Source organism: Giraffa tippelskirchi, chromosome 11, assembly GCF_054371585.1.
Source record: "Giraffa tippelskirchi isolate mGirTip1 chromosome 11, T2T-mGirTip1v1.2.pri, whole genome shotgun sequence".
Lineage (NCBI taxonomy): Eukaryota > Metazoa > Chordata > Mammalia > Artiodactyla > Giraffidae > Giraffa > Giraffa tippelskirchi.
In genome coordinates this window covers 19,720,695-19,739,005 of record NC_137285.1, presented here as the reverse complement: position 1 = coordinate 19,739,005, position 18,311 = coordinate 19,720,695, and the positions used below count along the sequence as shown (strand labels likewise).

General features: G+C 60.9%; 4 protein-coding genes across 45 annotated transcripts in view; 2 read left to right on the top strand and 2 right to left on the bottom strand.

Annotated features, from left to right (window-relative positions):
- The window catches only part of PITPNM2 (phosphatidylinositol transfer protein membrane associated 2), a 157,182-nt gene extending 146,773 nt beyond the window's left edge, over positions 1–10,409 (top strand). For 4 of the 8 annotated variants that reach the window (XM_081540208.1, XM_081540211.1, XM_081540209.1 and 1 more), the window contains 10 exons: positions 1,071–1,241; positions 3,047–3,211; positions 4,891–5,039; positions 5,369–5,485; positions 5,822–5,938; positions 6,036–6,184; positions 6,277–6,426; positions 6,800–6,983; positions 7,064–7,192; positions 7,405–10,409. In XM_081540208.1, coding sequence (XP_081396334.1) covers positions 1,071–1,241; positions 3,047–3,211; positions 4,891–5,039; positions 5,369–5,485; positions 5,822–5,938; positions 6,036–6,184; positions 6,277–6,426; positions 6,800–6,983; positions 7,064–7,192; positions 7,405–7,731 — 1,658 coding nt within the window. In that variant the 3' untranslated portion in view covers positions 7,732–10,409. Of the gene's footprint in view, positions 1–1,070; positions 1,242–1,823; positions 1,974–3,046; positions 3,212–3,881; positions 4,014–4,890; positions 5,040–5,368; positions 5,486–5,821; positions 5,939–6,035; positions 6,185–6,276; positions 6,427–6,799; positions 6,984–7,063; positions 7,193–7,404 lie in introns of all 8 variants that reach the window. The other 4 variants (XM_081540212.1, XM_081540206.1, XM_081540207.1 and 1 more) reach the window with 3 other exon arrangements.
- Positions 10,410–10,967: 558 nt separating this feature from the next.
- ARL6IP4 (ARF like GTPase 6 interacting protein 4) lies at positions 10,968–13,788 on the bottom strand. Of its 31 annotated transcripts, none has more exons than XM_081540268.1 (7): positions 13,356–13,383; positions 13,266–13,282; positions 12,718–12,891; positions 12,001–12,309; positions 11,800–11,917; positions 11,339–11,408; positions 10,968–11,260 (listed from the first exon to the last, which is right to left on the bottom strand). In XM_081540268.1, exons 3-7 carry the CDS (start codon positions 12,878–12,880, stop codon positions 11,204–11,206), a joined length of 717 nt encoding a protein of 238 aa, XP_081396394.1. In that variant the 5' UTR covers positions 12,881–12,891; positions 13,266–13,282; positions 13,356–13,383; the 3' UTR covers positions 10,968–11,203. The 31 variants fall into 31 exon arrangements, with proteins under 31 accessions (XP_081396394.1, XP_081396395.1, XP_081396378.1 ...); XM_081540269.1 differs by having other exon boundaries at positions 12,001–12,285; positions 12,754–12,891; XM_081540252.1 differs by lacking the exons at positions 13,266–13,282; positions 13,356–13,383 and adding an exon at positions 13,526–13,788.
- Positions 13,192–18,311, top strand: part of ABCB9 (ATP binding cassette subfamily B member 9) — a 42,751-nt gene continuing 37,631 nt past the window's right edge. For both annotated transcript variants that reach the window (XM_081540223.1, XM_081540226.1), the window contains exons 1-2: positions 13,192–14,819; positions 15,561–15,770. The gene's annotated coding sequence lies outside the window, so the exon portion shown is untranslated. The remainder of the gene's footprint in view (positions 14,820–15,560; positions 15,771–18,311) is intronic.
- Positions 14,736–18,102, bottom strand: OGFOD2 (2-oxoglutarate and iron dependent oxygenase domain containing 2). 4 transcript variants are annotated; one of them, XM_081540233.1, is made up of 7 exons: positions 17,953–18,102; positions 17,472–17,528; positions 16,621–16,872; positions 16,431–16,530; positions 15,660–15,787; positions 15,153–15,410; positions 14,736–15,079 (listed from the first exon to the last, which is right to left on the bottom strand). In XM_081540233.1, the coding sequence occupies exons 5-7, from the start codon at positions 15,696–15,698 to the stop codon at positions 14,816–14,818; spliced, it is 561 nt and encodes a 186-aa protein (XP_081396359.1). In that variant the 5' UTR covers positions 15,699–15,787; positions 16,431–16,530; positions 16,621–16,872; positions 17,472–17,528; positions 17,953–18,102; the 3' UTR covers positions 14,736–14,815. The 4 variants fall into 4 exon arrangements, with proteins under 4 accessions (XP_081396359.1, XP_081396360.1, XP_081396358.1 ...); XM_081540234.1 differs by having other exon boundaries at positions 15,660–15,863; positions 16,621–16,734; XM_081540232.1 differs by having other exon boundaries at positions 16,621–16,734.

Genomic DNA, 18,311 nt, shown 5'->3' with positions numbered 1-18,311 from the left:
CCCCCAGGATCAACCAGTGTGGGCTCCCTCCCATCCTACAAGAGGTGTGCAGGGCCCCCAGGGGGAAACTGAGGCTCAGAGAGGTTGTAGACACCTGCCCAAGGGCAAGACACTGTGTACCCATATGAGTGCACAGACTCAAGAGACAGAGATGGCAGGGCAACGTCATCTGTAATCATGGAAAACCTGAAACAACCTGAATGGGATGCAGGCTGTGGTTAAATCAACTTTGACACAACCATACAAAGGAATGCCCCAGTGCAATTCAAAAGAAAGGGGCTCAATGAAAATACTCATATGAAAGACTCCCAACATTTATTGTGTTAAATGAAAAAAAAGGTCAAGTATAAAAAGCGTAGATTATATTCCTATTTGTGTGCAGGTTTTTTTTTTTTTTTTGGTTGTGTTGGATCTTCATTGCTGCACACGCACTTGATCTAGTTGCAGCAAGCGAAGGCTTTTGTTGCAGAGCATGGGCTCTAGGTGCTCAGGTTTCAGTAGTTGCAGCCCTTGGGCTCAGTAGTTGGGAATCACAGGTTTAGTTGCTCAGCGGCATGTGGAGTCTTCCCAGACGAGGGCTCAAAAACCCTGTGTCCCCTGCACCGGCAGGCAGATTCTTAACCACTAGACCACCAGGGCATCTTCCAACAACTGCAAAATGTTCGGAAGCGCACAGCCTGGAAACATTTTCAATCAGAGTGGATGGGCAGGCTCTAGCCTGCTTGGGCCGCACATGCTCAGGGCTCCCCAAGGTTTGCAGGTAGGGCTCTAGCCTTAGCGCTCTGGGGTGGAGAGGAGCTTTCCGTTATGTCTTATATTGTATATATCCCTGTACTACAAAAAAAAATTTTTTTTTTACCACTATTATAATTTTCTCAATTAAAACAAATTTGGCTAATAAAGGGACAGTGGCCCAAACAGAACCCCAAATCGATGGAGACACACTTTTGGGTTTCTCGGGCTTCTAAAACCCCAATCCCATCCCATCCCACCGGACCTTAGCCGGCTCTAGGCCCCGCCTCTTTAGGGCGGAGCTAACTCCAGGCTCTGCGACTCCGCCCCGCCCTCAGTTTTCCAGCTGCGGCCCGCCTGCCAGCAAGTCTACAACCTCTTCCACCCGGCTGACCCGTCGGCCTCACGCCTGGAACCGCTGCTGGAGCGGCGATTCCACGCCCTGCCGCCTTTCAGCATCCCCCGCTACCAGCGCTACCCGCTGGGGGACGGCTGCTCGACGCTGCTGGGTGAGAGAACCGGCACCCCCCTCTGCTAGCCCCGGCCCTGGGATGGGGGGCGGGGGTGGGGGGAGTTGGCCCGGCGCCTTGGGTGCTCGGGATCCGGGGGTGGCCCTGCCGTGCGGGAAGGGGCGGCCTGCGCTGAACCCTTTAGAAGCCGGACAGCTGGTGTAGGTGCGGGTGCCTCACCCCAGGGATGAAGGAGTGAGACGCCTTCGCAGGCCTCCCCCTTCCCATCTCTCCACGCGCAGCACGGAGCCAGGGACCCCGCTCCCCTTCCCACTGCCCCACCAAGGCAGAGCTGAGGACCCAAGGGACCCTGGCTGAGCCTGGGCCTGTGTCCCGCCCTGTGAAGGGCCCCCCATGGCAGGCGATTGGCCCGGAACTTCCCGGTCACCTGGTCTGGAGATAGGTCGCGTGAACGAGGGCTGCCCGTGGTCCATCTCGTCCCTCCCCGGGAATGGCCCGTCCCTCCTGCCCCCCGTGTGTCCCAGTCCTGTCCTGTCTTGGTCCTTGAGGAGCCCTGTGTCCGTCAGAGCGTCCACGCGAGTGTCTGTTCTTGTCCTCTGTTCTCTCCCCGTCTGCCTCCAGTCGAGACCGTGCAGAGAAACCCCGAGCTGGTCTTGGAGGGCGGCCCCCTGGCCCCTCTCCCTCCCGGGGACGGCTTCCTGGAAACCAGTATCCCCGTGCCCGCGCTCACCTCGCAAGACGGGCCCCGCCCAAGCCCGGGCTGCGCTGAGTGTGTGTAACCCCCCTGCTCGTGGTGGCGTCTGCTTCGCTGGCTGACCGCTGGTCCTCAGGGACCCCCCACCCACTTCTCGGCCACCCGGAGTTTGGGGGACTGTGGCGAGGAGCAGAGACCGGGCAGGACAGGTCCCTGGGAGCGATCTTGGCACTGGGCAGAGCGGGGAGGGGACTCAAAGCAAAGAAGGTGCTCAGAGAGGGGAGCAGCAGTCCTGAGGTCACCCAGCACAGGTGTCAGCCCAAGGGCTCTGTCCCCCACTGATGAGGCTACCAGCGGGGGCAGCCAGAGGGATGGGGTGAAGCCTCGGGCCCTCTGGGACCCACCTGCCCTCCAGGAGAAGCCTTCAGTCCCGGTGTGGGGTTGGATTCTTGACACCCCACTCCCTCCCTCCCTGAGGAGGTCCAGGCACCTCCTGCTCCTGTCTAGAGGTGGGTCCTCTGGCCCGCCCTCTGCCTGGGCCCAGGTGAGCCTGGCTGGAGCCCTCAGACCTCTTCCTTTGTCCCCAGATACCCATCCAGGGCTGGCTCGTGTGGCCCATGTGTGAGGGGCATGCAGGGTGCTGTCTCATTTGCTCAGTCTTCCGCCTAGAACATGCCTGGGAAGCCGTCCCAGGCCCCTGTCACTAGCACCCCCAAACCCAGCTGCCCTGGGCCGTGGGTCAGGCCAGGCTAGGCCCCAGAGGCCAAGAAGGCTAGACTAGACCAAGAGACTGGAAGGGTGGCCGGGGTGGGGCGTGAGCCTGGCCGCCTTGCCTCCCTGCCCACCTTGTCTGTATTGGTCCATATGTCCAACCCTGCCCTAGCCCTCCCTTCTCTCTGCCTCAGCTCTGAGCCCTGCCCTCTCGACCCTGAGCAGCAGGCCCTGGCACGCATGGGCCCATCCTGTCTGCCAGCTGTGCTCAGATGCCCCTCACTCCTCTGCAGCTGGGGGTGTTGGCCTTGCCTGGCACAGCTGCTGCTCTGGCCCGCCCCAGCCCTGGCACACACTGGGCACCCCTGCTCGGGGGTCCCAGGGGCTGGGCTGGGCAAGGCCTCCTTACCCCTGGTCTCTGGTCCCTGTCCACCTGCAGCAGAGGCACTCCAGGCCCACAACACAGTCTTCCAAGAGCACGCGGCCCCCTCCTCACCCGGCTCAGCCCCCAGCACCCGAGGTTTCCGCCGGGCCAGTGAGATCAGCATCGCCAGCCAGGTGTCAGGCATGGCCGAGAGCTACACGGCATCTGGCATCGCCCAGAGTGAGTGCAGCAGCGCCTACCCACCCATCAGAGCCAGGGGGCTCTGTCCTGTCGTGGCTGGTGTCAACTGGGGCCATTATGCCCCCCAGAGGACAGTTGGAGACTACTGGGGTGGGTGCCACTGGCTTCTGGTGGGTAGAGACCTGCTAAACACTATGATGCTCAGGATGGCCCCACAGTGAAGAGTGATCCAGCCCCAGTGTCCATCGAGAACTGTGGAAGGAAGGAGCATTTGAAAGGGGTGGCCCTGGAGTGTGGGGCCAAGTCCAGCTGGTAGGAGATCGGTGGTGCTGTCTCAGCTGCGGGGTGATGGGTCTGGGAGGAGGGGTGTTAGCCCCAGTGGGGCAGATGTTCCTTGAGGGAGAAAGCTGGGGGCCATTTCTGGAGAAGCTGGAGGGGTGGCCCAGGGGAGCCAGGGAAGCGCTTCCCCTCTTGCCACCCCAGGGGGTGGATCACCCCGGCCTCCTTGGCTACTTCCATCTTCTTAGCATCTGGAAGCAGAGTCTGGACCATCCCCTCTCACTCTTGCCGGGGCCAGCAATCCCCAGCCAGCCTCCCTGCCACGTGACTGGTTCCCTGGCCGCCTGTCAGAGCAGAGGGTCTAGGCTAAGGCTAGCTGGCATAGTGGCCCCAGCATGGCTGAGCCCCTCCCGTTGTTCTTGCTCCTCAGAGGCCCCAGCTCCACTCAGCCACACCCCCAGCGTCAGGCGCCTGTCCCTGCTTGCCCTCCCCCACCCAGCCCCCTCCACCCTGGGCAAGCGGGAGAGGGCCCCTCGCCTCCCTGACTTGGACATCAGTGAAGGTACCGGGCACCACGGGCCTCCATGCGCACACATGCTCCTCTTCTAATTGGGGTCACGCTCTTGTTTCCAGACACGTCTCACCCCCAGAGCCCCGCTGAGGCCTAACCAGGGAGCTGGAGCTTGGGCTGGGAGCACCCAGACTTCCAGGGAGGAGGCAGGAGCCGCTGGAGTTAGCTGGGGGCTGGGAGCAGGGGGTGGACTGGACGGAGGCAGGGTGAGGACCAGGGTCACCTATCAGGCAGGCTGCAGGCAGAGAGCTCCAACCCTGAACCAGTGCACCTCCGGCCTCCAGCCACTGAGGAGGCTCTTTGCAAACCTGGGGTGTCCCCCAGCCCCAAGGGGGAGCCAGATTCACCTGTACACATGCACACAGGCTCTGTCTGACTGAAGGCCCTCACTTCACACTCTGCCTGCCAGGGGCTGAGGGCATCAGGCCTCTGCCTTGGGGCCCAGGAACTGAGACTCCTGCTCTGGGGAGCCTTGAGGCCTGGGGTAGGGGAGGGCATTCAAGGAGTCCAGGGGAAGCCCAGAGAGGGCAGTGATGAGGCCCAGGGCAGGGGTCGACAAGGGGTTGATCAGGGCCAGGGAGTCCGGCCTCCACACTGGGCTCTTCTCCTCCCCCTCTAACTCCACACCTCACTGCTGAGCCACAGCCCCCACTCCCCCTCCCCGGGCACTTGGGCCGCTTGCTGCTGTCCCAGCCTCCTGTGCCTTCTCGCCCGCTCCCCTATCACCGAGCCGGGGAGAAGGAGACTCGCTTTGGTGGTGGTCCTGCTCCCTGGTCAGAGGAGGGTTTTGTCTTTGAGCAGAGACAGGCCTGAGGGGCCAGGTGACCCTCGGGGGCCCAGCCCAGTCATGGTCCCCTCCTCTTGGCAGTTGCTGCGAAGTGGTGGGGCCAGAAGCGGATTGACTATGCCCTGTACTGTCCCGACGCCCTGACGGCCTTCCCCACCGTGGCCCTGCCCCACCTCTTCCACGCCAGCTACTGGGAGTCGACGGATGTGGTCTCCTTCCTGCTGAGACAGGTACCCAGAGTCCCCCTACCAGGCACACCGACACCTCTCAGGTCCCTGAGTGACCCTGCTGCTGACTCGGCCCCATTTCATAAATGAGGACGGTGGGGGACCTCACTTTTCTTGCCCCAGCAGAGGAAGCTGTGGAGATGGGGTGAATGGGTGTACACCTTCACGGGACAGATTTGAATTCTGGGGGGCCAGAGGGTGGACTGTAGTGGGGTTTGTCCCCCCAAGCCCTCACAAGGTTAGTTGGGCCCCTAGGGCCACTGGCCTCTCCCCACGGAACAGGAAGCTCCAGGCTTGAGTCTGCACCATGACCCCACTCTGTCCCCTTGCAGGTCATGAGGCACGACAACTCCAGCATCTTGGAGCTGGACGGCAAGGAGGTCTCGGTGTTCACGCCCTCAAAGCCGAGAGAGAAGTGGCAGCGCAAGAGGACCCACGTGAAGCTTCGGGTGAGGGGTCCTCTGGGTGCCCCAGCCCCAGGGCTATTGTCCTATTGAATCCTTGTGAGAAAACCCCATTTTACAGATGAGGAAACTGAATCACAGAGATGTGTGCTGTCTTACTTAATCTTCACAGTCTGAGGTTGGAGCTGTTCCCCATTTACAGACAGGGACCCACACCAAGGCCACTACGTGGCCGAGCTGAACTTGAACCCTGGGCCATCTGAGTTTGTGCGCATGCTCACCCCCAGGCCCCTGGGAAGCTTGAGCTGAGCCCAGGAGACCCCAGCTACCCCTCCATCCCCCACCCTGACCCAGCTTTGCTTCTGCTCCCCACCCCCCCAGAATGTGACGGCCAACCACCGGATCAATGACGCGGTCGCCAACGAGGATGGCCCGCAGGTTCTGACGGGCCGGTTCATGTACGGGCCCCTGGACATGGTCACCCTGACCGGGGAGAAGGTAAAGACCTGGGGAGCCTGCGAGAGCCTCTGGCTGGGGGGTGGAGAGTGGAGAGGCTGGGGGCACGGCCACCCATGACCGGACTGCCTGGCTCCAGGTGGACGTGCACATCATGATGCAGCCGCCCTCAGGCGAGTGGCTGTACCTGGACACGCTGGTGACCAACAGCAGTGGGCGCGTCTCCTACACCATCCCCGAGACCCATCGCCTAGGTGTGGGCGTCTACCCCATCAAGATGGTGGTCAGGTAGGAGCTGAGAGGAACAAGTGGGTGGGCCGACCTGGTCTGGGAGTGGAGGAAGGGGCCCCGGTGGGTTCTGACGAGCCACCCCCTCCCAGGGGAGACCACACGTTTGCTGACAGCTACATCACCGTGCTGCCCAAGGGCACGGAGTTCGTGGTTTTCAGCATCGACGGCTCCTTCGCTGCCAGCGTGTCCATCATGGGCAGCGACCCAAAAGTGCGGGCCGGGGCCGTGGACGTGGTGCGGTGAGTGCCCCCAGAGGCAGTGGATGGGCTCGAAGGCAGGTAGCTGGGGGCTGGGCAGAGAGAGGATGGTCTTGGGTGCCAGAGCCAAGACAGGGCGCAGGGACCCTGTGGCTTGGAGGGGCCAGCAGCACCACTTCCCAGCTGGGATCTCTTGCTGTGGATGCCTCAGTTCCCTCACCTGGGAAGCAAGGCTTTTCCTAACAAGACCAGTTACATATGCTGCAGAGGGTGGGAGTGGGGATTGGGAGAGCCGAGCAGTGAGCAGCATGCTGGGGCTGTTACTGTTGAAGCCTGTGCCCACTAGTGGGGCTGACTGGGCAAGGAGACCAAGCAGTGCGGCCGTGGGACACCCAGGCCTGCCCCTCGCCCCCAGGCACTGGCAGGACCTGGGCTACCTCATCATCTATGTGACTGGCCGGCCTGACATGCAGAAGCAGCGGGTGGTGGCGTGGTTGGCTCAGCACAACTTCCCCCATGGCGTGGTGTCCTTCTGTGACGGCCTGGTGCACGACCCGCTGCGGCACAAGGCCAATTTCCTGAAGCTGCTCATCTCCGAGGTGGGTCCCCGGTGGAAGGGAGCGGGGTGAGGGTGGGGGCGGAAGGGCTGAGCCTGCGCCCACACCGGTCTCGCCCACAGCTGCACCTGCGCGTGCACGCGGCCTACGGCTCCACCAAGGACGTGGCGGTCTACAGCTCCATCAGCCTGTCCCCCATGCAGATCTACATCGTGGGCCGACCCACCAAGAAGCTGCAGCAGCAGTGCCAGGTGAGAGGCGTTCAGGTGGGCGAGGCAGGCGGGCAGTCCCGCCCCCCGACGGCCGCACCGCCCTGGAAGCCCCGCCCCCCGACTGCCACGCCGCCCTGGGAGCCCCGCCCCCCGACTGCCGCACCGCCCGGGGAGCCCCGCCCCCTGACTGCCGGGCCACCCCCGAAGCCCCGCCCCCTGACAACCGCGCTCCCCGCTGCCCTCACCCGCAGTTCATCACCGACGGCTACGCGGCCCACCTGGCCCAGCTCAAGTACAACCACCGGGCGCGGCCGGCCCGCAACGCGGCCACCCGCATGGCGCTGCGCAAGGGCAGCTTCGGCCTGCCGGGCCAGGGCGACTTCCTGCGCTCCCGGAACCACCTGCTCCGCACCATCTCGGCCCAGCCCAGCGGCCCCGGCCCCCGGCCGCACGAGCGGACGCAGAGCCAGGCGGACAGCGAGCAGCGGGGACAGCGCAGCATGAGCATGGCAGCCGGCTGCTGGGGCCGCACCTTGGCCGGCAGGCCAGAGCCCGGCGCAGCCGCGGGCCCCAAGTAGGGCACCGGGAGTGACGCGCTGTGGTCTCCATGGTGCTAGGCCAGGGCGGCCCGCCCTGCCAGGAGGCCTGGCCTGGGCACGTACGGTCGGCTGGGGCAAAGCTTGTCCCAGGGCCCGGCAGAGGACACGGGCTGTGCTAGACACAGCCCTCCCAGCCCAGCCTCACATCCCAGTCTGCGGGGTTCCAGCTGGTCGTGGAAGTTGGCAGGACGACCATCCCTGGGGAGACCTAGGGACCAGGACCCCCAATGTGGACTGGCCAGAAGGCGCTCCTGGACACTTGCCCTGCATTGACCTCCCCGCATTCCGATGCCAGGACTGGTCACCTCCCATCCACTTGCTCACCCTGACCCCCCGGGTCCCTCCCACTTGGTAGCAGCTGAGACGGAACAGCCTGCTTCTTGTTGACTCGAGTTACTCAACTGTTTGACCTCACTGGTTTTGCACTGATTTTTGAGAGTGGAGACTCATCACTATCTCCTATGGCTACAGACTCATGGACATGCATGAAAATTCAGCGTTTGCCCATCCAAGACCTGCAGCCACTCAGAAGGCTCTAGGGCGGAGAATCCTTGTACAAATAGGAGAGAAAGGCCATATCATAATTTCTGCCGCTCTGCCTGGCCCATGAACCCATGGCAGCCCCAGACCCAGCCTCTTCCACCTGCCCCATCTGGAGCCCAGTTCAGCCGCGGACCTGGCGCCATCTCAGCCCTGGGCATAGCTCAGGCTGCCAGGTCAGTTGGTGAAGCCAAGTGGCTCCTGAGAAGCCTCGCCTGGGGCTGCAGGGCCTGGACAGGCCTGGCCTTCTCTTCTCCTCGCCTGCCATCAGCCAAGGCTCCATGCCTCGGCCCTCCCTTCCGCGTTTCTACACCTTTCTACTTCTCCAATCTGATTTCTATGAGGTTTTTTTAAACGAGCAATCCTTGGCTGCTTCCTTTTCTTAACTCTTTCTGTACCAAACGCAGCCCCTCCACATGAAAACACCCAGCACTGTGACGGAGTCCAGCCTGGTTCTGGGTCCCAGGGCCCTGTCCGCTGCCCAGGCAGCGGGGCGTGGCCTCTCTGCCTCACCCGAGCCCCGTTAATTCCACAGAATTTCTACTTTGGGGTGAGTGGGGCACACCCTTAAGGTTTTTTTTTTTTAATGCCAATTCCGTTTCGATGCCGAATCTAAGAAGCCACAACTCGCTTAGTTAGCTTAAGGGCAGGCAGCCACGACTTCATTTCCCACCTGGTAAGGACCACACTGTCCTGTGCGCTGGGTCTGAGCATCAGCCCTCCCTCCCCAGAACCGACCTCGATCTCAGCTGTGGCCTCGGCTCCAGGCGGCCCCTCTGCTGCTCCTCCACCCCCTTTGTGACAGGGGAGCCTGCCAGGCCTCAGCCAGCCGTCCAATATCCAGGCTTCTTCTGTGAGAAGCGGCTGCCAACCTGGATACGGCCTTGGGCCTTGCGGGCTGGGACGGTGAGGCACGCAGACGGATGTTAACATTTTCCGTGTGTAGATATGTACAGCCAAAGGGTCATGTAAATGTTCTGCAAAAGTGGGTCTGTACAGAGTGAAAGCTATTTATTTTGTGCAGAGAAAAATGTCTGGAGGGATGGGACCTTCAGGATTTATTCATATTTAAGATGTAGCTTTTTGTTGTTTCCGGCATTATGTATAAAGCGACGATTATTTTATGGACCAAGTTTTAATGTAACTGTTGCAGTGAAAGTGCAATATCTAACCCCCTGCTCCCAGCGGGAATCGCTCGGCCCGACAATCACAGCCCCAGCCAGGGGCCCCGTGGCCAGTGCCTCCTCCTGTTGGTCCCACCTCACCCCATCTCGCCTGTCGCCTCGGTGAGCAGCCATCCGGATGGAGGAGCACCTGCAAGAGTCTCGGCCCGCCTGCAATAAAGGCCGGGAGGCCGCCAGCCCCGGGAGGCTGGGTGGGCAGTGAGCTCGGCCTCTCCCAGCGGGCCACTGCCCCACGGCTCGGAGCTCCCCGCCTGCCTACCCAGCCGCCAGCCATGCCAAGGACAACAGCAATAGTCCGGGCCTCTCCCAGCGGCCCTCAGCCATAGATGGTGAGGTGGGCAGCCCACCCTCCCCGTGGACGTCTCTCTTCTATATCCAGGTCGGCTTCCTGCCTCCCTTCAGATTCCTCTTGGCACATTATCCTCTTAAGGAAGCACCAGTTTTTCAGAAACTAAGAGAGGGAGGACAGAGTCCTTTAAAAATACCAAAAATGTTTACAGCATTGGGTGCTGAGCTGCAGGGCTCAGGCCCGACCAGTCATAACCAAAGGGTGAGGCAGGCCTTGCTGACTGCCACCCCACCCCAGGCCTGTTAGAGTAGAAGCCTTAGTCCCAGCCCCCCCACCCCCAGGACTGAGCCTCAGCCTGCCACTCCCAGACCCCACCACCTGCCTTCTCTTTGATTTCTAAAGAGGGATTCAGCAGAGACCCCATGCCCCCTTCCCAGCTCGGTCTGAACTGCCTGCCTGCCCACCTGCCACGTCGCAGTCTTCACATCTCGACCCGTCTGTCTGTCATGTCTGTCTGGGCCGCCTGTGAGCGGTGTCCTGATGTATCCCTGCCCGCCCTTGCTGTCCCTGCTCCATCGGGCCTGAGTGTGCTCTGTGTACTGTGTTGTCATCTGTTACACCGATTAAAGAAGCAGGAAGGCTTCCTTCTGTGTCTCAGTACTGCGCCGGGCACCAGAGCACTGGGGGTGGGGGCTGGGGCGGGGGGGTGCAGCCTGCCCTTGGGGGTAAAGGCAGTCCTTCCCAGTATACAATGCCAGCTGTGCTCACAAGAATACCAACACACTCCCATGGGCCTTATCTCTACTGGGCTCCCTTCTAGCCCCTTCCTGGGTATGAACTCAGTCTGTCCTCGCAGCAATCCAGTGATGGAGGTAGGTGCTGTCAGCCTCTGCCTCACAGAGGACACAGCCTGTGAGCTAGGCCAGGACTCCTCCCAGGCCAGGCAGGACTCTTATCTGCAGTTAACAGCAAGGCCAGCAGCCTCCCTCCAGTCCTGAGGAAATCAGCTTAAGAGCCAGGGGTTTGGGATTCAGCTGGGGTGGGGTGGGGCTCTGGTCCAGGCAGGCTGACCTGAGGGTGAGGACCGCCGAGAGTGGCTGGTGTGTGCCCCCCCGCCAAAGCTCCCAGAGTCCTTATTTTTGCCCTGAAGTTGGGTTGCATCCTTCCCTCCCCCTCAGCACAGAAAACAACAACACAGAGGATGTCTCCAACCAGGGAACATTTAATATCTGGGAAGGTGCGCTCTTTTGGGAGATGGGGGAGCTGACTTGGCCAGTGACCTCAACCTCCACTCCCTGCATTGGAGAGGAGGCTGGGCCAGAGGCTGGTCTGCAGGAGAAAGAGCACCCAGCGGGCTCCCCACTGCCCACCCTGAGGCCAGCCTCCAGGTCGTGCCAACACTGTGTGTAGCGGGCCTTGGCCGGGGGCGGGGCGGGCCTCAAGGCAGGAGCCCTGCTCGCATCTGGAAGGCCAGGCCGTCCCCTCGGGTGGCTTGCTGGGGAAGAAAGCACACAGGACGGGCCAGGTCAGAAGAAGAGCTGGGGGTAGGCCTGGGTAAGGGGGCGACACCCACCTTATTGATCTCTCTGTGTCGTTCCTTGGTGACGATTTCCTCTAAGACCTCGCCGTCTCCCTTAATGAGCCTGGAGATGGGGGTGGGCAGGCTGAGCCTCTAACTGAGAGGCCAGAGCACCAGAACCAGAAGCACTCGGCAGAGGGGTGCCAGGCCTCAGGCCCCACCACCACCTTGAGCAGGCTGCCACACCCTGCTGGCCACTCCCACACCTCCCTCCTTCCCTCCCTTGGGACAGAGATGAGGGCAGCTCTGTCATCAGACAGGCCAGCTGTGCCTCTTTGAAGACCCTCCCTCAAGGCCTTTCCAGCCCCTGCAATTGCCTACTCCAGCCAATAGGGAGCAATGGCCTGAGAAGTCTCATCAACAAGGGACTTTTTCCCTGGTTTTCAGCCTTTTTAGAGCAGCAGCAGCCCCCATCCCTCCTCCTGAGAGTGCGGTCTGGGGCCAGCGCGCCCCACCTGGTGCGTCCCGTCTCCGGGTCCACCACCTTGCGGATGACGCTCTGCCGGGCATCCCACTCCTCCTTGGTCATGGGCTTCATGGCCTGGATGCGGGACTTCTGCTCGTCCGTCAGGACTGGAAGGTAAGATGGCAGGGAGGTGGTGGCAGAGCCTCAGGGAGGGGACCTTCCCTGCCCTGCACACCTGGCACCACAGTACCTGGGCCATCCTCTTCCTCCTTGGCTGCTCTGTGCCACTGGTCCAGCGAGGGTCCGGGCAGAGCCTCGGTCTGCGGCATTTTGGCCTTCTCCTTGCCTCTCTTCTTCAGCTTCTTCTTCTTTTTCTTCTTCTTCTTCCTCTTCTTGTCCTTGTGCTTCCCCCGCTTTTTCCGGCCATCGCTGGAGGAAGAGGAGGAGGACGAAGAGGAAGAGGAGCTAGAAGAACTGGAAGAAGAGGAGGAGGAGCTGGATCTTGGTCTCCTCGGGGCCTTGTGCTTGCTTCTCTCTGTGATGCAGGGAGAAGGTGAGGCTGGAAGGCCAGGAGGGGAAGAAGTAAACCTTCGTCCCCTTGCTCTGGCCTGTAGCAGGCTCAGGCTGACTACCTCCTGGTAGGGCTTCAGCACGCTGTGGATAGGCACTTTCTCTACTCCGCAGTCACTGTCTGCCCAGGAGCAAGGTGGCCAGCCCCCACATCGTAGGCCCAGCTTCTCCAAAAATATAATTAAGTGCTCATTTCATTCTGTATTCAATGGGTTGGCCCAGCCCCTGGATTCTGAGCCTCTTTCAATCCAGATAGCGAGGATCTACACTCTTGTGTCCCTCTGAAATAGTGCTCCCTGCGATTTTCCCAAAGTCAGTCTGGAGAAGCCCTCCCGGACTGCCCGCAACTTCCTCCCTGAGGTTCCCTCATCCCTTTCCCATTCCCTTTGGTCCTCACCCTCCGCCCCAGAGGAGGTGGTGCTGGCCTTGCGGCTTTGGGATCTCGAAGCCGAGCAGCTCCTCCGGGCTTCCTTACTGCTCTTCTTCCTTTTCTTTTCCGACCCTCGCCCCCGGGAACGGCTGCGACTCCTAGAGCGCTTGCGGGAGCCGACATGAGCCATAGCGCCGCGAGCTGCAGACACGAAGGCGCGCTTAAACCCGGGATCGATCATGGGGCCGGCCCGCAGACTGGGTTCCCAGGGAGGCTCTACTCTGGCCGAGTCGACCAGACTCGGCCTGGCCTTCTGGGGCCTGGCACCCGTCATTACCCGGGGCAGCGTAACTGAGGGGGAGCTGGAGCAACCGTACGATCCTCGCCCGCCCCCTACCCGGGGTAACCCAAGTTCTCCGCGGACTCCCGGCTCCTCCGCTGCGGCCCCTTTAAGGGCCCGCCCCCGCGCGGACGCTTCGCCGCTGCGCGCGCAGCTCACGCGCCTCTAGGAACGGCTGCGCTCCTCAGCTGCTCGGTGCGTTCCTCTTCCCTTCCCACGTACTCCTACCCTCCACCCCGTGCCCCCCGCGGCCTCGCTGCCGCAAAGAAAGTCCCCGGGGCTGCTTCGCTCGCTCTTCAACCGCCGATCCGGCGGGACCGCCAACCCTGCACCACGCCTTCGCGTGAGGAAGCGAGGAAGCAACGGCTGGGTGACTTCCGGCCCGGCGCGGTGCACTGGGAGGCTGTCCGGCCGCGAAGCGAGGCTCTGCTGCCTCTAGTTCCGAAGCCCCAGGTTCCGTCTGTGGGGCCAAGAAACCGAGTCTGGCGCGCTCACCTCCCAGAGAGGCGGGCTGGGGCTCCAGCCTTCTGCCTCCAGGCGGAGCTCCCAGACGAGAGACCTGCTCTCCAGCCTGGTGCCAGCCCCAGAGCTCACAGGCTCTTTGCCACAGCTATGCCCTCTCTCATCTCCATCCTCTTCGGTCGGCCTGCAGCACCCCCAGTCCCTGTGAAGCCCGGGGGAGGAGGCGACTGTGGATCTTCGGCGGACATGTCCACACCAGTAGGCCGTGAGCTCCAGAACCTTGATCTTTCCGATGTCTGCATTCAGTAATACAGAGGTCACAAACTCAGACGTCCGTAAAAACCAGAAAGATCATAGCAACGTATGAGGGACCCCTGTGAGGGCGAGTGGGGGCAGCTGAGTCTGGTCTCGCTGGTTTCTGCAATGTGGACTGGGGCCGGGTATTTCCAGATCTTCCCACTTTCCCAGGGGAGCCCGAACTCAAGATTTCAACATGGAAAACCCTCCCAAACACAGCATAGCTGCATGCCTCATCCAGTCTTGGGGCCACCAGGTTGCAAACTGTTTGATAGTAATGACAGCAGCAAACCCAGAGGACGGTTGTAAATTGCTTTATAAGTGGGAAGGCATTTGATCCTCAAAACAGCTCTAGGATGTAAGTACTTTCCAGAAAAAAAGACTAAGGCGGAGAGAGGCATGTGGCTTACCCACAGTCACAGCTGGAAGTGGCTGAATCAGAATTTGAACCCAGGCAGTCTGGCTCCAAGTCCCTGCTTTTAATCCCTCTGCAGTAACTCCTCCATACTGTCCAGAAGATGCTGTTGGTGACCCACCCAAATCCCCTTAGAAGACAGGTGCACTCGACCTTAGCCATGGTGTCTGCTGCTGACACCCCACACCTGGACTCTGCTCTGGAAGATTCCTTTGGCCACTGGGAGCCACGCTGCCCTGGAGGTGGATGTTTGGGAAGTTACCCTCTCCATACCCTGAAACACGGCATAGCCAGTAACTGCTGTTGGGGCAAACTGTGCTACAGTTCATGCTCCAGAGAGCCCCGTGGGATTGGGCTGAAGCTGGATGCTGTGTCAAACCATCCTGGTCCAGCTCCTTCCTGCCCTGTCCTGCTCCTCCCTGGAGTGCTCCCTCCTTAAACCACTTGCACAGGAATTCCTGTCTCAGGCTCTGGTCTACAAACCCGACCTAAGCCAGCTTGTCTGCTGAAAGAATGACCCGGAAGCTGGTGTGTCCTCTCGAAGCAAGAAGTGCTGAGGGCTGCAGGGTGTTTATTTCCGTCCCTGCCCACTACACTGGCCCTGGCCAAGCTCAGGTCAGGGCACACACATCCACCGTGGTGGGCTCCTCGCGGGTGAAGCCGTCGCCGAAGCCCTCGTCGTCCACCAGGTCGGGCTTGCGGCAGCACATGGGGCAGAGGCGGTTGCGCGCAGCCGAGGCCCGGAGCCAGATGACCAGGTTCCAGCGCTCACCGGTGCCCAGGGGCCGGGCCCCATGCAGCTGGCCCCCCCTGTGCAGGAGGCCCTGGCCCACCACGTGGTCCACCTCCAAGGGCTTGGCCAGGGTCGAAGGCGCCTGTGGACAGTGAGGCTCAGGCCTGGGTGCTTGTGGTGGCTCCAGCCCGGCCCCACGGGTTACACACACTAACCTGGAAGAGATCCCCGAAGTAGAGGGCACCCCCTGTGAAGGCCTTGCCCAGGGACACATTGAGGGTGAGCTCGGCATTATCGTAGTGGCAGCCCAGCTCACGGTCCTGGCTGGGCGCATATTTGACCACAAAGGCCCGGTGGCTGTCCAGCCAGCCCCCACCACAGTCTGGGTACAGTAGGGCCATCAGCGGCTGGAGGAAGTGCTCCCGCAGCGGTGTTACCAGCGGTTCATCCAGGCCCAGCTCATGTAGCAACACCTGGGGTGGGGGAGCCCAGAATTAGCAGGGAAGCTGGTAGGGCCTGTCCCTGGGTCCCTGGGGGAGTCCCTCACTAAGGACAGTGCTAAGCGCTGTGCAGACATCATCAACGTGCTTAACTTAATAATACTGCCTGATTTCATCTTACAGATGGTGAGACCAAGGCTCGGAGAAGGTCTGCACTGGGAACACGTCTCCCCAGACGAATGTCCCTGCCTCCTTGTGCCAGCCGGGTGGAGCCTCACCCACCCCATAGTTGTTCATGGTGTTGGGTCTTCCCTTGGGCATGTCTGACCGCTCGAAGTGCTCCAGCTCCTCCAGCAGGGCCTTGCAGAAGGGTGCTGTGAACACCGGCAGCCGGTAAATTCGCTTCTCCTCTGCGGAGGGAGAGGGAGGGACGGTTGGTTAGCCGGGAGCTAACCTTTTCACTTCCCACAGCCTCAGTCTCCTCATCTGTAGAATGGGGATGACATGAGTACTCACCTCTCAGGGCTCTTGTGATGATTAAATGACATAATGTGCACGGCAAGGGCACCCTATTCTTGGATCCCCCCACCACTCATCCCTAGATCCTCACCCTGCCCTGAGGTCTGACCCCCAAATTCAGATGTGCATTCAGATCCTGGCCGGTTCGGGAGACTTAACTCTTGCCCCCTCCTTCAGGTCTCGGGATAGGAACTGCTCCCCATTCCCACCCTCACTGCTAACCCTGGGGCAGGTCTCTCCCCATCCCTTGCTGACCCCTGAGCCCACACTTGTCTCAACCATCCCCTCATTAACGTCTTCAGTCACCCCAGTTTGAGGATGCTGGCTGGCTTGTGCCGGGTGCATAGCACTGAATTACTGATCACTGTGGTGGATGCATGTGCAAGTGAGTGAATACAGATACCCTCCTCCTGATAGTTCCATACCACCCCTCTTCTCACTCCTGCTGGTTTGACATTTAGAGGCAGATATGGTAGGTGAAGGGACCCCAGTCTCCCCCTCCCAGTCCTGCCAGGTGGCAGGCCAAGACCTCACCTGACACTGTCTCCAGCCGCTGGAGAAGGCCCTTAAGGTCTGCGCCTGATGATGCGCTGTATTCAGCTGCAGCCAGAAATTCGGGGGCCAAAGCAGCCTCCTGGGGGCAGAACACACCAGCCATGGGTCAGACAGCCCCGAGGCCCAGATGCCTCCACCTCCTTCCAGTAACCTGCCCCCTGCCACGTACCTGCAGCAAGTTGTAGACCTCTGGCCGCGCTGGGCGGTAGGAGCTGGCAATAAGGGCTTTCCTGGCAGCCGACTCCAGCCCCAGCCGCCGCCGCCGCTCCACCTCTTGCTCAAGCTGGGGTGACACAGGGCCTGGTTACCAGAATGGGGCCTCCCATCCCTCCCAAGGCCATCGTACAGATGAGGAAACTGAGGCTCAGGAAGCTCAAGGCAAGGCCAGAATTGGGAGCCCAGTCTTCCTATGTTCCTGACTCTGCCAGGGTAAATGGCAGGTGTTAAATTGTTAGCTGAAGGGGATTCCTTCCAGAAGGGGGCCCATCCCACTGAGGGCTATACCAGCTTGGCTGGATTGAGACCCATCGCTGCACCTTCACCAGCTGGGCCCAACCAAGGAGGGGAAGAGTCCTGGTTAAGTCTCGTGTTCCAGAGGCTGCAGACGGCTGTCCTAGGAAGCTTCTCAACACTTAACACCACCCCCCCATGGGAGACAGGCAGCAGTGGCAGAAGTGGTGTGGGGGGGAGAATAAAGAGTCAGGAAATAGGTGGCACCTGGTGGCACCTGCTGTGAAACCTTAAGTAGGTGACTCCTTCCCTTGCGTGCAAGTTTCTCATCTCAAAAGGGCACAAAGCAGACAACTTGGCATTTTCCCTGCTTTCTCTTTTCCTGGTGCCAGCACCCAGGTGCTGTGGTAAGTGGGGACAGGAAGGAGGTAAGGGGAGGTCAAAGGAACCCTTCCGGGATCTGACACTGGCAGACCTGAGGCCGGGAGACCCCTCAAGGTGCTGACACAAATCTAAACAGGAAGGGCCGGGCTGGGTGCAGAGGGGGCGGTGGAGGGTGGGGAGTGTTACCTCTCCCAACAGCTGCTGGAAGTCTTGAGGGCTGACACAGCCTCGGCTGCGCAGGATCTGGGAGCAGAAAAACCAGTAAGCGTGATGGTGTGACCGGGGCAAGTCTCTTAAGGTCTCTGAGCCTCAGCTTCTCCTCCTTGAAATGGAGATGATCCGATCACAGGATCATCGTAAAAATGAAATGTGATCAGCACGTTAAGCACACAGCAGCGGCTCTTGTTAATAACAGAGTACTTAGCCAGGCCCTGCCCTGAGCACTTTACATGTAGTTCATTCATTGATTCCTCACGACAATCTCACTAAAGCGATACCATGATCGCCGTTTGAGGTGGAAAATAACGGGAGGCAGCTAGAGGTTAAGTCATTCTTCTCGTCCGATCTGAGAACGCCAAAGGCAAAGTAAACGACCCCGGGGACTGAGGTCCCTCCTCCATCACCGCTCCCCGCTCGTTTCCCCGCAGAGCCCATAGAGGCCACTCACGGGCTCGTAGTCCTGGCGCAGCTGCTGTTCGCTCCGGAAGCGCACGTGCAGCCCGTAGCGCGCCACGTACAAGTTCTCTGAGCAAAAGCAAGCGCAGCGGCAGAAGCGCCGGGGAGCCGCTGCGGTCCCCATGGTGAGAAGCGTTGCACTGCCCCGCCGGCTACCGTAGGGACACTTCCGGGTACGCCCCCAGCCGGGCAGGGGTGCGGTTTGGAACCAGCGGCCAAGGGTCCGTTCTAAATTCCCAAGTGCAGACAAGAGCGAAGACTCCGCCCCCAAATACGGTCTGCGGTGCAGAAACACACTCCCATGCAGGAGTGAGACTGGCTGCGTCAGCTAAGAGCGCGCTAGCCTAATGG